This window comes from Urocampus carinirostris, chromosome 3 (assembly GCF_059441175.1).
Source record: "Urocampus carinirostris isolate Australia breed hairy pipefish chromosome 3, RoL_Ucar_1.0, whole genome shotgun sequence".
NCBI classification, from domain to species: Eukaryota; Metazoa; Chordata; class Actinopteri; order Syngnathiformes; family Syngnathidae; genus Urocampus; species Urocampus carinirostris.
In genome coordinates, this window is record NC_142351.1 from 61,450,029 (window position 1) to 61,466,897 (window position 16,869).

The 16,869-nt window shown below is 41.2% G+C and overlaps 1 protein-coding gene across 2 annotated transcripts in view; it reads right to left on the bottom strand.

Moving 5' to 3' along the window:
* Window positions 1–16,869, bottom strand: part of LOC148370338 (high affinity cGMP-specific 3',5'-cyclic phosphodiesterase 9A-like) — a 28,118-nt gene that overhangs the window by 6,865 nt on the left and 4,384 nt on the right. The window contains exons 1-9 of one of the 2 annotated variants that reach the window (XM_088332842.1): window positions 15,315–15,423; window positions 7,630–7,779; window positions 7,520–7,559; window positions 5,792–5,894; window positions 5,579–5,721; window positions 4,127–4,186; window positions 3,879–4,056; window positions 3,685–3,807; window positions 1,475–1,567 (exon numbers count right to left, since the gene is read on the bottom strand). In XM_088332842.1, coding sequence (XP_088188968.1) covers window positions 1,475–1,567; window positions 3,685–3,807; window positions 3,879–4,056; window positions 4,127–4,186; window positions 5,579–5,721; window positions 5,792–5,894; window positions 7,520–7,559; window positions 7,630–7,779; window positions 15,315–15,402 — 978 coding nt within the window. In that variant the 5' untranslated portion in view covers window positions 15,403–15,423. Of the gene's footprint in view, window positions 1–1,474; window positions 1,568–3,684; window positions 3,808–3,878; window positions 4,057–4,126; window positions 4,187–5,578; window positions 5,722–5,791; window positions 5,895–7,519; window positions 7,560–7,629; window positions 7,780–15,314; window positions 15,424–16,869 lie in introns of those variants that run through there. The other variant, XM_088332844.1, reaches the window with a different exon arrangement.

Here is a 16,869-nt window from a genome sequence, read left to right on the forward strand (position 1 = left end):
GCACGAACTCCAAAAAGATAAAATTGTATCCGTTTTTATGGACATGCATAATAATTTGTTGTTGATGTTACATATAGTATACATATAGTTGGGAAAGGCTGTAAAGAGAGGCCAAAAAACATCTCATTAATCATAAAGGAGGGTTTCACTGATTTCGGTGTTTTTTGCATTATCTTTCCTCACAAATGTTTCAGATCCTCAAAACAATTTTGATATCACACAAAGACAACCCAAGGAAATACAAAATGAATTTTTGAAATGTTGATTCCATTTATTCTGGTCCTATATGACCTTCTGAAACTAATAGCGAATTGAGCCACTTTTGGGAGTGATAAATAAATCAAAAGTTTATAATAATTGGTAATGAGTCTTTTACAACTCTGTGGAGGCATTTTGCAAAATTATTTCAAATCTGCCATATTGGCTTGAACTGCCCGTTTATGGTCACACAACAATTTAATTTAAATCCGGACTTTTGACTTGGCCAATCCAATTTTCATTTTTTTGAGGCATTCATGGGTTGTCGTGCTGGTGTGTTTTGGGCCATTGTTCTTCTGCATGTTTCACAAGCCACCTGAGAGACACACCAAACATGTGGAAGAAGGTGCTCTGGTCAGATGAGACCAAAATTGAACTTTTTGGCAACAATGCGAGACGTTATGTTTGGCGTAAAAGCAGCACAGGTCATCACCCTCAACACACCATCCCCACAGTCAAACATGGTGGTGGCAGCATAATGGTTTGGGTCTGCTTTTCCTTAGCAGGGACAGGGAAGATGGTTAAAATTGATGGGAAGATAGATGGAGCCAAATACAGGACCATTCTGGAAGAGAACCTGATGGAGTCAGCAAAAGACCTGAGACTGGGACAGAGATTTGTCTTCCAACAAGACAATGATCCAAAACATAAAGCAAAAGCTACAATGGAATGGTTCACCAAAAACATATCAAGGTGTTAGAATGGCCAAGTCAAAGTCCAGACCTCAATCCAATTGAGAATCTGTGGAAAGAACTGAAAACTGCTGTTCACAAACGCTTTCCATCCAACCTCACTGAGCTCGAGCTGTTTTGCAAGGAGGAATGGGCAAAAATATCAGTTTCTGCATGTGCAAAACTGATATAGACATACCCCGAGCGACTTGCAGCTGTAATTGCAGCAAAAGGTGGCGCTACAAAGTATTAACCCAATGGGGCTAAATAATTTTGCACACCCACTTTTTCGTTTATTTGTTAAAAAAAGTTTAAAATATCCAATAAAGTGTGTTCCACTTCATGACTGTGTCCCACTTATTGTTGATTCTTCACAAGAAATTACAGTTTTATATATTGATGTCTGAAGTCTGAAATGTGGCAAAAGGTCACAAAGTTTAAGGAGGCCAAATAGTTTCGCAAGCCACTGTACTTTTTCACTGCACTGTTTTCCGGGGGTTTACTGTTTTTGTCAGATAATGTTGCTGAAAAGCAGATGCAGACACCTTGGCCAGGATGCCAAAGGCGACGGCACAGTGGTGATTCTCCAGCGGCGAGATGTCATTATAGCGAAGAGCCAAGTCGGTTTGAGCGTTGATCTGATGGAAGCAAACATCCATAATGGTCTTAATCATGAGCAGTTTTGGGAGTAAAGTGTACAAAGGAACTCGCTCCTGGAACACACTAACTTTTCTCTGTCAGAAATACTGTGACGTGTTATTGATAACCTTTTGTAACTTTACTGTGGTTACTATATTATTCTGCTACTTATTGAAAGCATATTATTGAATATTGCTGGTACTCTTACACACATACAAACCTCAATACGCCAGCAATATTCTCTAAAGCATAGGTCGGCAACCTATTTGACCCAAAGAGCCATAAAAGCAAAAATATTTGGATTTTTTTTAAAGGGTTACATCATATCATCACCAGCTCGGTAGCCTAGATGGTAGGGCGCCCGCTCAGAGACTGGGAGGTCGCTGGTTCAAGCCTCGGCCGAGTCATACCTAAAACTTGCAACATCGGTATTCATTGCCTCCCTCCTTGGCACTCGGCATTATAAAGGTTTGGAATTGGGGGGGTTTGGTCACCTAATGACTAAAATGGCAGCGCCCTGTTTGGCTGCAGCTGCATCGGCTCGCTATAGTTTAACTATACGGGTCAGGTGTATCGACATTTCGTTCTGTGTGCATGGTTACAAAGAATGACAATAAAGGAAAATTCTATTCTATTCTTCTATCTATATTTTAAGACAAAAAAAGTGAACAAAACCGCAAAACCCGCTCTCCAGACAAAAACACACACATTCTATTTCACTGTGTGATGTTTGATGATTTGATAAAGTCTATGAAATAATTATAATGCGAGAGCCTGTGTTCTATTTCAATAAATATGTACCACTAATTTTGAAGCTAATTTTTGTCATAATAGTGGTTTCAAAACAAGGTGTGAGCAAAGTTCTTTTGTAAAAATGTCACAAAATACTGAAAATGAAAATACCAACGTAATTACCTCCAGTGCAGACAGTGCCGGGCAAGGGGAGATGTTAGCAAGCACGCTATGTGTATACCTCCGCCCATTCCTACCACCCAATCAAATTGCTCTGGATGCTTTGCTAGAGCTTTTGGCTAATTATAGTTTGTTCTTTGGCGTGATAAACTGTCTCAACAATTAAAATAATTTGTTTAATGAGCTAAAGAAGGGATTGGTAACCAATGGCGTGTGCGCCATATATATTAAGCTGTTTTGGAGATGAAACTTAACAAGTTTATTTCACTGTGGCATTTCAAGGGTGGGTGATTCAAACCCTGAATTAGGAGCATGCAAAGCCGAAAACAGCACCAAGCCTGTATAAGTGTAGTCCAGTGTATATAGGGCGCAATTTCTACTACAGTTTACAGTCAAGGTGTCACACCAACATACTCTGTTTTGGAAGCTCATTAAACTATTTTCACTGTTGAAAAATGTTGTGATGAAAACCGACACAAGAAACTGGAAACACCCCAAAACGCCAGCAACCACTCAGCATTTTGATTCAGGGAGCAGTAAAGGTGGCCGGATCTCTGCACACGGCACTCCCTTCGCTCACTTGTTCAGTGCGGTCTACGCCAAAGGTAAATACGACCATATCCTTATTGTTTGCAGTACTTTGGACATTTTAACAAAATAACTTTGCTGGCACCTTGTTTTGAAACCATCATTTAGGACAAAAATGACAAAATGAGCCTCAACACTCTTAAGTAACAGCGAGGGGGAGACACATTTTACGTAGTATTTTTATACTGATATGGGACACAGGCTCTGGCATTATTATTATTAGATAGATCAAATCATCAAATGGCACACAGTGAAATACAATGTGCTGAAGAATTTGTTTTTGTCCTTTGAGTGGACTTGGCTTAAAAATATGTGGTGCGGCTTTCTCAAAAAAACGTAATATTTTTGCTTTTATGGCTCTTTGGGTCAAAAAGGTTCCCGAGCCCTGAGCTTATGGATTATTTAGTGATTTACAGCCAAAACGGGATCTTTTGGTGTAATAACTTGACTGTAAACCTTAGTTAAGACTGTGCCCTTCTCGGTTTCGCACGTGCTACATTCGGGTCCACGTGTAACAATGCAGTAAATGATTGCAAAAGTTCTATTTTCATCACAGAGCCAGATGTACTCATGAACCACTCCTCATCTGGAAAGTGAGCCAGAACCGCAAAGCAACCTGATAGACGTTGTTGTAACCGGGGTGGTCAAGGTCATGGCACAGAGCAGACGTAAACATGATCAGGAGATCCATCGGGTCCAGCTTGTTCCTGAGGTCCGCCAGCCAGATGAGCCCGTACATCTGACCATAACGCAACACTTTTTTATGGCTTTTGTTTAAATAAGATTAAGAACTCAATTCGTTGTCCGTACCATTTGCGTGACACAAAAGCAGTGCTGGAAGTTGTGGAAGGGGATGTTGTTGTAGTGGCAGTAGACTTCAAACAGGAAGTTCTGGAGAACCTCCAACTTGATGTGAAACACTGTCAGGAAGTCCAGGTCAGTGAACATCACCTGGAGGAGCACCAACATCTCCGGCTCCTCCCACTGCCTGTTGACAGGGCCATCGAGTGGGTCAGGGTGCCAATGCTAGTGCCAGAATTTGAAGGTGCCGTACTCACCAATTGTCAAAGGTGGGGGTTCTCAGGTGCTCTCTCACTTCTTCGATCACTTGAAGCGAGCTGCAATCCAAAAAGATCTGTCAGACTGGAAGTTTTGGTCCTGATCCTGTGGGATTCTGGACCTATGACCTGCATCTCAGAGCCTGATTCCTGACTCTTACTGTTACTATTGTATCCTATAAAATAATTAATGCTTTTCTCATTGTCCCCAAATTAGTACATTTTATTTAACCAAATTTTAGCTTATTTTTCTAGTACAACAAAATGCCCCTGTCAAGTTTCCCTAGATTTTGCATTTTTGCATTTAACATGAGCAAAACAACCCTTTTAATAAAAATTTTACAATTTTTTTTTAAATTTTAAAGATAATTTCATTTTACTGCGTTTGACCTATTTTCTCCTGTAAAATATATATTTTTTTGGTTTTATATTTTCATGATTTTCATCTATCTGCTGATGGTCATGCTCATCAGAGCAACATTGGTCAGCATGAGTACATGGAGTTTGTTGAAATGGTCTGACCAACTGCTCACAGATCAGACTAGCGCAACTGAGGTCTTACTTCATCGCACAAAGGCCATCCTGGCCAAAAGCTTCGCCGAAGAGACAACCACACTTGAAAATGCATTGATCAAGCTGAAAGCAGACATCTATAACACGTTCGACAACAAGTTCGCCAACGTCAAAATGGTTACTACTTACTGACAGACCATCTAGACTGGTTGAATCGAGTCAAGATTGACTTTCTAAAATTTTGGTTATCTCGGTTCTTCTGATAAAAACTCTCAATCCATTTCTTGCACTGCTCTCCACAGTAGGGTAGCAGGGGAGCTGGAGCCCATCCCAGCCATCTTTAGGCAGTGGGCAGGGGACACCCTCTAATGGTTGCCAGCCAGTCGCAGGGCCCACAGAGATATACTCACTTGCTCATAGGTGTGAATGAGTAAGTAAGTTATCTGTCTCTGCGTGCCCTGCGACTGGCTGGCAACCTGTTCAGGGTGTCCTCCGCCCTCTGCCCGAAGATAACTGGAATGGGCTCCAGCACCCCCGCGACCCTACTGAGAATAATTGGTGCAGATAATTGATGGATATATTGTATACTGTACATGGTTATGTTGATTTTTATAAAAATGTTCATGATTATTTATCTTGTGTGATGATGAGATGCAATTTATGTTACATATTATACCTTGTTAAGAATTTTAGATCACATAATTCTATTAACTTGAAAAAATATTCAGATTGTCAAGGGAACAGGACCTAGATAGGCTCCCGCTTTTTATTGACAGACCTTTTTTTCCTTTTGTTTTGTCAATTTGTCAATTACTAGGACTGTTGATTTTGAATTCAATGTAACCTTGTATCTGAGAGAAAAAAATAAAAAGTGTCAACCAATTTAGGGGAACGTGCAAATGTAAATTTAATGCTATTTACGCTTGTTGACCCGGTCACCTCATGTTGAGGAACTGCTTTCGGACTTCCCGGCGTTCCTCTTCGACACTCAACTGAGCCCCTTTAGCTTTAGGTGGAAACTTTGAAAGGTGCTGGCCGCTCTCTTCCCTGAACAGACCCATCCAGCTCAGATGTTTGATGCTCTGACAAGGAACAAATGTGTTAAATCTGACGCACCCGGAGCCCATCCCTCTCCAAGACAGGATTACAAACCTCCAGTTTGCTCTTGAAGGACTCCACCTGGCTCTTTATGTCGCTGATGAGTTCTGGAGTTTTCACTGCCTCTTCCAGGACTTTGGTTTCAAGGTGACACAGTCTGAGGCCATGTAGAGGAATGAGGAATTACTGTTAAGCAGTGCTGGAACTAATGCTTCAAAAAGGAACGTGTTCCAGGAATGCAATTACTTTTCTCAGGAACGAGTTGTGTAGCACGTTATGAAAAATATGTTGTAACTCTCCTGTTGTTACCAGATGGCGCGCTACCGTGTTATCCCAAGACAGTAGTCCTTTGTGGAATTTCATCAAACATTTTGTTCTGCATTTTTATTAGCTAAACAGTTTCCCTGCCCCTTTTCTGCTTGTCTGCTTGCGCCTCAATGACTTTGTGGTCTGAGTTGTACACATACGTAAAACAGCTAGAACAACCTACATCATGTATGTTTTTCTTTTCAAGTTTTGCTAACAGCACCAGCGCCTGGGCCAAAAAATTAGAGGAAGATGTCAATCGCCAACAAGGTTAAACTTCTTGACCCTCTAAATGTTCTCTAAAGCCACATGCTTTTTGTTTGATAATGGAAAAATATATGGTTTCTGTTGAAACAAAACAGGACAATTATTTTGCAATTTCCAATGAATATAGTGTTATACATCATGTGTTTCCCTTCTTATAAAACTTATACAAGGCTTTTAATTGTTTTGCTGACCAGAAAGTAAATCGGTTTTCCATAACGTTAACATGATGGCGACTAAGTATCACGTAAGGTAAAGTGGATCGTGTCCTTATTCAATACAGTACAATTGTGCAATAAAATGATTATTTTCAAAATTTTAATTCGACAGTACTGAAGTAATTTAAAAAAAATCCTAAAGCACAGTACTTTTGTTTATTGGATTGGGTTTGTTCTTCAATATTTAATATATAAATAAAAGAATTAAGGTCTGTAATTCACAGGCTTTGATTCTCGCAAGACATTTTTGTAACACAACCCTACGCAATAACATGGGATTACTGTACTCATAGATTGGGGACACCGATTTACAGTGTCCTCTGATTACTGGTTGCTCCTGCTTCACTCACTCTGTTACATGCACTTTTGATTTGATAGCAATATTCTCATGTTTATATTAACATACAAAGTACAACTGAATACAGTTACAGTGGCAGTATCTCATACGCGGAGTATAAGGTCATTGAATTTCTCGTAATGGAGATATTCTCTCGACGGCATATACTCACATTTTAACCAAATTTACAATTATAGGATAAAAGACTTGATTCAGGGTTCAGCTTATGTGGATATATTTGGTTGTGTGTCACCAGCAGCGACTGGAAGACAGCGTGTGGGGAGGGTGCATGGCTTATACAAGAACACAAAACCAACGGAAAATCAACAGGGTGGGCGTGAGCACAGACTTTATGGTGAACATGTGCTAAATTTGGGGCTTTTATATTTTAAAATATGCTTGCAATACACCATGCCTGGTGAAAAATGGCAAATGACTTGGACAGTACCCAGAAAAGGAGAGAAGATCTTCGAGGGCTTTGAAGCCTACCACAAAATAAATATGGAGTGCCAAGTGTTTGTTTGCAAGTTCTCAAGCACAAGCCGAGAAATTTGATGACAGAAATACTTTTAAAATAAAGTAACAAGCAACTGTAACTAATTGATCAGTAACGTGCCCCACACTGCCGAGTGTAGGTAACTTCACGACAGGACTCACCTGTGCTCCATGTTGGCCACATCAGTCGGGATGCCAATGTCTATGAAGACACAAAGGTTTTTAGTCTGTAGTCTGTCAGCCCAATTCTTAAAAGGAAAAATAACCCTAACTCTTCAGGTCAGATGCCACAACTTCTAATCTGTAAAATGAGTCCAGGCTGTTGGGCTCCAGCCCGGGCGAGATGTTCAACACGCTACCGTTGGACTTGTACAGTTTTAGGACGTGATGAGGGGACGCTTCTGCTGCAGCTCGGAACAAATCTGCAAAGTCAACAAGTCGGCTTAAGTATTCTGCGATCCCAAGTCTGGAACATTGCTTGTGACATTGAGGATGAAGCTCTTCATCCGAAGGGACCTGTCACCAACATGTGGAGTTGAAGCCGTTGCATTGATTCTCATTACTGGCCTACTGCATCCATATGTGCCAGCTTTTTGACATTATACAGCGCTTGACTTTATCCTGCACTCCATTTTTACATGCGAAACAAAATCTGCCCCAAGAATATAAAAAAAAACAACATGTACTTGTTGAAATGGCAAACTTTTACCAAATCTTATGCAATTGTTAGAGCGATTTATTCATGCGCAGACGATTCGCATCAAAACAAAGCAGTCGGAAACCCAAATATCAGTGTCAAGTCATGATTTCATGTTGTTTAATTTTGAACAAGTGGTAAATAAAAATGAAAATGGAAGCGTTTTGAAAGTATCCCCCAAAATATATTTTTTAAATTTAATTAGGCACCGAATTGTGTCTTGTTTATCCCGACAATATTTCTAGTACGTTGCAAAATATTCCACAACTCGAGAAATTTAGTCTCAGAGTTGACTCATCTAGTTTGTTTGCTGTAGAGCAGTGACGCCATTAAGGGGAGACAACACTTTTATAGGCGAATCCCATTAACACAACATACAGGGATTGTAGCGAACAGCGATTGCATAACGTTTATTTCTATTTGGAGAAATTGATACTTCACCTCCTTTTAGGTAGGAGATCGTGAATTTTCGTTAGTGTTTTTCACCCCATTTGTTTTGGTTGGTATCATTTTGTGTGGCTCGCTCCCCATTAGTGTCGGGACCATCGAGGGCTCTCCTGTTTTGTTTTCTCCCGGCTGGCGCTCGTTGGCTCCCCAGCGTGTGGAGTCCCTTGGTAGATTTCCGGCAGGCTTCGCGTTTATCACCGTAGCCATTGCCGCATTTCATTGTTGGTTCCTGCTTAGCCCGACTGCTCACCACACATTTTTTGATCGGCTAGACTGGCATTAGCGCCATTTTCTTGTTTAACTAGTTTTCTTTTTATTCAAGTTGAATTTAATTGTCTTTCTTGTCAATGTTGTTGTGAAACGTTGTGTGTTTCTTCATAGCACTCCAGGGCAAACATGTAATAAAGAGAAAAAAAGTTAAAAGACTGTCAGGATAAAAATGCAAGGAAATGATTTAAGAAGCATCAGCCCCAACAGTCACCAATTTGTGGCCCATGAAGTATGTGATGTTTTGGAGTCCCTGCCACATCCTCCTTGGGTCATTAATTACACTCAATCCTCCTAGTATAGGCTGTCTTGACAACCCTAATGCTTCTCTTCAGGTCAGCCTTGGCCATGCTGTAAAGAAACTTGTCCCCTGACCTGAAGGCAGTTTTATGTTCTCTTATAGCCAGAAATTCACATATAATCCAGAGTTTTTGGTCAGAAAGTTTTGACTGTGAAAGACCCTGATTCTTTTGATTTCTGTAACATTTCCCGTACAGGTTTTGGGGTAATATAACACAGTATGAGTGCGAACCTGTAGGTCATGACTTTATTCCCGGCCGTATAAGATTTTCGTTGTTGGTTCCTGGTTAGCTTGGCTGCTCACTGCATGTTTTATTGGTGAGCCAGCCTCGCATTTTTCAACGAAGGCTGCAGCCGTCTTTCGTTGATCAGTCCCAGTTTGCCCTCCGTTGGTGGCTCTATGTGTTATTTGCCAGTTAGATGATTTTGCTGCTCGTCCTTTGTTGTACCATTACTGCATCCACCTTCGACTCAGAGGCTTGGCATTCTCCACAAATACTACTAAAACATTGCCTGTTATCATATGTGGCCCGCCAGTGTTGTTGACCGCAGTATCAAATACATTTGTACAATGAAAAAAAAAATATTTCACCAGTTGCTGGTTGTAGCCCTTTAGCCACCTTGTCCTTTGCTTTCTGTGAGAATTTTATCCCACCACGTTTCAGACCTCTGCTTAATTTGCCATGGGACTGTGGCTGTTTTCAAAGAATAAAATGTCAAAAGGCGCTGCCTGACTAAACATGCTGACTACAAAAAACTAACTGGAAACAAATGCTGTGAAATGGTGAAGCAACTGGAAGCTGTTTCAAATGAAAATGCTAAATAGGCAAATGTCTGATCGCCAAGCAGTGCAAACCTTTTGCAGAGGGTGAATTCATTAAAGATTGTTCAAAGAATGCCACGCTGAATAGTCGCCCTCATACATTTTCATCTTACCAAATCTCTGAAACGTTTGGACACCCCTGGTCTAATGCGAATGAAAATCAGTGCCAAAAGCACAGCGTACCATGGATGGATGGATGGATGGATGGATGGATGGATGGATGGATGGATGGATGGATGGATGGATGGATGGATGGATGGATGGATACCAGACAAACATGGTGGCGACTTCTCTGTAAGGTTTCCACCATGTAAAAAATACAAATATCCTTGACCTATGACTGTCTTTTTTATTCTAAATGTTGAAATTGATATGATAGTTCAGGTATGTTTACCTGGTATTCAAATCAATGATCTGATTTTTTTCACCGAATGAACGTTATTTTGTACCACTGGGAGGCATTATCTACTACACACTGTCCCTTTGAAAGCGGTAAATTTTATAACGCAATCTTTTTTTTGGTACAAAACACAATCTCTAGAGTATAAAAACAAAGCAAAACAAAAACATTATGTTCTTGTTTAAAACCGGAGGTGGCAAACTTTTACCAAAATGGAAATCTAATGTGGGAAGCACGACGGCACAGTTCTGAGGTCATGAGATCGAACCTCCTGTGTGGAGTTTGAATGTTCTCCTCAAGCTTGCGTGGGTTTCCTCCTGGCACTCTGGTTTCCTCCCACATTCCAAAAACATGCATGCCAGGTTAATTGGCCGGTCCAAATTGCCACTAGGTGTGAATGAGCGTGTGAGTTATCTGTCTCCGTGTGCCCTGCGACTGGCTGGCAACCAGTTCAGGGTGTCCCCTGCCCACTGCCCGAGGAAAGCTGGGATGGGCTCCAGCACCCCTGCGACCCTACTGAGGATAAGCGGTGCAGATCATGGATGGATTGATGGAATTCTAATTGGTTTATTCACATACAAAGATTTACTTTCGCTTCAAACTACTGTAAAGCAGCAGGAGAATAAAATGGAAAAGGAGTCATGATTTGTTGTTGTTTTAATTTGAAAAAGCGGTAGATTTTTCTTTCAAAATCTGTTGCCGTCCCCTGGGGGAATAAAGTGAAAGTCTAACGTGTAAAGCGGTAGTGTTGGTGAGTATGCTGTAAGCATGGGTGATACTTCGAATTTTGGTATCGATCCAAATAAATCCAAAGTAGTACCGATCGAAAAACCGATTCGATACAGATACTTTTTTCTTGGAGCTGTCATGAAAATACAATAATTGAACATTTAATAATCAACCCCTCTCCCTTGAGTTAGTTAATGATCTTGGGCCTTGTGTGGGCATACAAACGCCCGCGGGGCACATGTGGCCCCACAGTCTTTTTAATCCACCCTGCCAAGTTAGAAATATAATAATTGGATGAAATGGTTAAAAAAGAATACTACTAAAAACATGTTTATTTGGTGGCACTTTTGTTCCCAGTTTTCCCAAAATTCAAATAGCTTGCTAGATTTTTTTGCCATTTTTGATTTTAGGTAATTATTATAAATATTGAGATATTTTACAGATTTAATTGAAAAAAAAAAAAGATAGATAGATAGATAGATAGATAGATAGATAGATAGATAGATAGATAGATAGATAGATAGATAGATAGATAGATAGATAGATAGATAGATAGATAGATAGATAGATACTTTATTCATCCCCGCAGGGAAATTCACATTTCCAGCAGCATCCCTGCGCTGAGAACAATACAATAATAAAGCAAAAAGAATACAATATACAACTACCCAATGTGACGTGTTATATGGAGTATCTAGATAGTGCTACACAGAATACATATTGCAATAATATTCGGTAATATGCAATGTAGGGGGTGTGGTTAGGTGTGGGCCTTTAATCTGTCGGATGGAGTTAAAGAGCTTCATGGCATGAGGAAGAAAAGATCTCTTCAGTCTGTCCGTGGTACAAGACAGTGACAGCAGTCTGTCGCTGAAGCTGCTCTTCTGTCTGGATATAATGCTGTGTAGTGGATGTGATGAATTGTCCATGATTGACCACAGCTTTTTCAGTGCCCGTCTCTCAGCTACTGTTGTCAGGCTGTCCAGCTCTGTGCCCACAACAGAGCTCGCTTTCCTCGCCAGTTTATTGAGACGAGGAGCATCCTTCTTCAAGACGCTGCCTCCCCAACACGCTGCCGCATAGAAGAGGGCGCTAACCACAAATGTCTCATAGAATATTTTCAGGAACTTTTTGCAGATGTTGAAGGAGGACAGCCATCTGAGGAAGTAAAGTCGGCTTTGACCTTTCCTACATAGAGCTTCTGTGTTGGCAGTCCAGTCCAGTTTGTTGTCCAGCTGCACAACCAGGTATTTGTAGGTCTGGACAAATTCTACACATTCTCCTTTGATGGTTACAGGAACCGGGTGAGTTCTAGTTCTGCTGAAGTCCACCACCATCTCCCTGGTCTTGGTAGTGTTCAGGTGCTGGTGGTTTGCGTCGCTCCATTGGACAAAGTCCTGAATCAATTTCCTGTACTCTTCCTCCTGCCCACTTCTGATACATCCCACGATCGCAGTGTCATCAGCAAACTTTTGCACGTGGCAGGACTCAAAGTTGTACTAAAAGTCCGATGTATACAGGGTGAATAGGAATGGAGAGAGCACGGTCCCCTGCGGAGATCCTGTGCTGCTAACCACAGTGTCCGATGTACAGCCCCCCTGTTTCACATACTGGGGTCTGCCTGTCAGGTAGTCCGTAATCCATTCTACAAGGTGTGAGCTAACTCCCATCTCTGTCAGTTTCCTACTCAGTAGCAGAGGCTGTATGGTATTGAAGGCACTGGAGAAGTCCCAAAATGTAATCCTCACAGCACCCTTAGCCCTATCCAGGTGAGAGAGGGATCGGTGTAGCATGTAGACTATATCATCCTCCACTCCCACCTTCTCCTGGTAAGCAAATTGCAGAGGGTCGATGGCGTGACGGACCTGTAGCCTCAGGTGGTGGTTTTCATCACATGTGATGTCAGGGCGACCGGCCTGAAGTCGTTGAGTTCCTCAGGTCTTGATTTATTTGGGACTGGGATGATGCAGGATGTTTTCCACAGCTGAGGGACCCTCCCCTGTTCAAGGCTCAGGTTGAAGATGCGCTTTAGAGGGTTTCCCAGCTCCAACGCACAGGCCTTCAGCAGTCGGGGGGATACTCCATCTGGACCAGCTGCCTTGCTGGTTCGCAGCCTACTCAGCTCTCCACACACCTGGGCTGCAGTTATCTTGAGTGGGGGGATGTCGTCCGTGCTAGTGTCCAGAGGGGGAGGGACAGCTGCAGTACTCTGGGGTGAGGATGAGTTGGGGTGGTCAAACCTGTTGAAAAAGTTGTTTAACTGGTTGACTCTCCCCACATCTATGTCCACAGCCACACCCTGCTTGGTGCTGCAGCCAGTAATGGTTTTCATCCCTTCCCACACCTCCTTCATGCTGTTGTTATGCAGCTTTTTGTCCAACTTCCTTCTGTACAGCTCATTCCCTTCCCGGAGCTGGACTCTGAGCTCCCTCTGTACTTGTTTTAGCTCCTGCTGATGACCATCTTTAAAGGCCCCCTTTTTTTTTGTTTAGAAGGCACTTGATGTCGCTCGTGATCCAGGGCTTGTTGTTGGCATAGCAGCGTACAGTTTTTATAGGAACAACATTGTCCATACAGAAGTTAATGTAGTCAGTAGTGCAGTTTGCCACCTCCTCAATGTCCCCACTGCTGGACCCTAGCAGGACATCCTAGTCCGTACGTCCAAAGCAGTCTCTCAGAGCCTGCTTTGCCTCAGTAGACCATTTCCTGAAAGAGAGTGTGGTTGTTGGTGGCCTCCTCACTTTTGGTTTGTAATTAGGTTTAAGCAGAATGAGGTTGTGGTCTCCTTTCCCAAGGGCAGGCAGTGGCGTAGCACTGTATGCGTCCTAAATGTTTGCATACAGAAGGTCAATAGTCCTATTTCCCCTGGTCTTGCAGTCCACATACTGGACAAAAGAGGGCAGTGTTGTATCAAGAGTCACGTGATTGAAGTCCCCAGAGATTAACATGGCGGCCTCTGGGTGTTGTGTTTGTAGGTTCTGAGCTAGCCATATTACATGTGGTTTTTCAATGCCTATCATAAAACATATAGTACATAAGTGGGGAAATGATTCATTACTCAGCTTATGCTAACAGTTAGCTTTAGCTAAGGAACTATCAAGATATTTTGCCGATATAATAAGTAATATGGACTCGATAGCAACAATCTATCACCTGATATTAAGTGTTATCTGCAAACCTAAGCATTTTTGATGAGTGCCTCATTCCAATCTTTTTGCTTTACTGCATTTAACAACTCTATTATTTTTCTTTAATCAGGAGTGTCCGCTGTGATCCTGTAAAACTTTTATTCACGATCACTAGCGTTTTTTCTGGCACACAAACATTCAACATGACAAAAACTAACTTCTGACCAGCGCGATTCGGCTGTGACGTCACCCATGACATAGGCTATTAAACCCTAACGCCAGCGCCATCCATTTTGATGATGCATAGCAAAACTTTAAAAGCATACATTTGTTGACATATCATCTCGCCCTAGCTTTTTCTACTAGGCTAAGCCCCGCCCACCAGATACATCCCAATTTTTACAAACAAATGAAAGGGTCTATAAAGTCAGAAAGTGCAAATAGTGTAAACAATACAATTCTGTGCATTGATGCGGCGTTTTGAAGAATTTGGCATAGGAACAAAGTATCGATCCCAGGACAATAGTATCAATCAACCCAAGTACTTACTTATTGGATCAATCCGCCAACCCTTACTTAGTATGCGGGTAGCATGGCAGCAGACAGGATAACCTTAAAGTCATAAACACAGCCCAGAAAATCATCAATTGCACTTTAGCTAGTCTGGAGGACATTGCAGAGGTGCTCTACATGGGAACGGACGACTGCATTACATCTCATCTTGGACACCATCTCTTTAACCCGTTGCCCTCTGCAAGATGCTACAGAGCTCCTAAAACAAGGTCTAACATGCCCAGAGACAGATTCATCCACAGGGCTGTCACCATCCTAAACAAGCACACAAGACTGAAAATGTACGTATTAATAAATGTCTATTCATAGTTTGTTTATTATTCTTATTTTTGCACAATGTTGCTGCGAATGTCATTGCACTCTTTTTCATTGCATTATGTTTCTGACATACTTAAATTTTAGGCACCAACTTGTAATTATTCCCAATATACTTTTTATCATCAATTTTTCTTTTAAGTATTTCATCACACGTTTATTATAATCTCATTGTAAGCAATTAAAGTTCAGTTTAATTTTGGGCAAATTATTTTTCTTAAATTAAAAAACAACAACAAAGTACATTGAATGATTATTGAAACAACAATACTTCTTACCTTTAACATCTTTAGCCGTGCAGTCTGCACTAAACTCTGCTCGTTCAACTCTCCCATTAACGATAAAATTGATTATTTTTGTTGCCATTTGAGAGCCGAGTAGGACATGGCAAGGTTCGAAAACAAAAACAGATCTCTTGACTTTGCCATGAGAACAAAAAATACATCGGAGCACCTGCATCTGACAGAAAACACACCTTGCCTATGTAGTCATGTTTATCCAATAACTGTATTTTCAAGACAAGCCACTCCGCAGTACAAGTTGTACCAGGTAAAAAAATGCATAATTAAAATTGAAAAAAAAACTATATAAGTAGCATCCGATTATAAGTCGTGGTGGAAATCTGTTTGAAAAACACCAAAAACATAGATATTATCTTGAAAGAAAATTTAAAATAAAAGAGAAGAACGGGCTGAATAAGTACATACTGTATTCAAACGTAAATTGAATGACATGCCTGTTAATTTCAGTGACGATGTGACATTTAGAGAGAGGGGGCCGGAACCTATGACTCGCAAGCTATATATAGCTTTTTTCACAGGTACATATGGCTCGGAGATAAAATGCTCATTACGCCAATTTTCTTTGCAGCATTCCAGTATTGAGGAGCTCAAAGTAAAGTTATGTGCGTGCAATATAATCAACGCTGATACCGAAAACTGTTCCATCCACTATGTAAACGGCACAGCCTTCCTCACAGTTTACAGTCAAGGTGTCACACCAACAGAACCTGTTTTAGCTGTACGTCGCACAAGACTAATTTATATGGAAGCTCATTAAGTAATGTATGTTCACTGTTGAGATATTTTATGATTAAAAACTCAACTCACAGAACAAACTGTAAACACTCAAAAATGCTAACGAAGCACCCAGAACAATTTGATTGAGTGAACGGTAGGGGTGGACGGACCTCTGCACACAAAGCGTGCTTCCCTTTCTTTCATTGCGCCGACTTCGTTGAAGGGAAATACACCTGAAAAAACATTTTGTTGGAAGTATTTTGTGACATTTTTGAAAAAGAACTCTGCTTGCACTTTTTTTGGAAACCATTATTTACAAAATAAATTAAGGTCAAAATGAGCCTCAATGATTATCAGTAAATGTGGGAGGGAGACAAGTTGAAAGTGATATATTTGTTGACAAGGGACACACGCTCTGGAATTATTATTGTTTCATAGATTTTATCAAATCATCTAACGTCACACAAAGAAATCACCTTTTGTCTGGAGAGTGGATTTGACGGTTTTGATGAATTTTGTCTTCAAATATATGGTGTGACTATCAAAAAATAATAAAAATAATAATATTTTGCGGCAGCACGGCGGCGCAGTGGTTAGCGTGTGTGAGGCACAGTTCTGAGGTCTTGGGAACCTCCTGTGTGAGTTCGAATCCAGCTACCGGACTTACTTTGCGGAGTTTGTATGTTCTCCCCGTGCTTGCGTGGGTTTCCTCCGGGCACTCCGGTTACCTCCCACATTCCAAAGACGTGCATTTCAGGTGGATTGGCCGGTCCAAATTGTCCCTAGGTGTGAATGAGCGAGTGAGTTGTCTGTC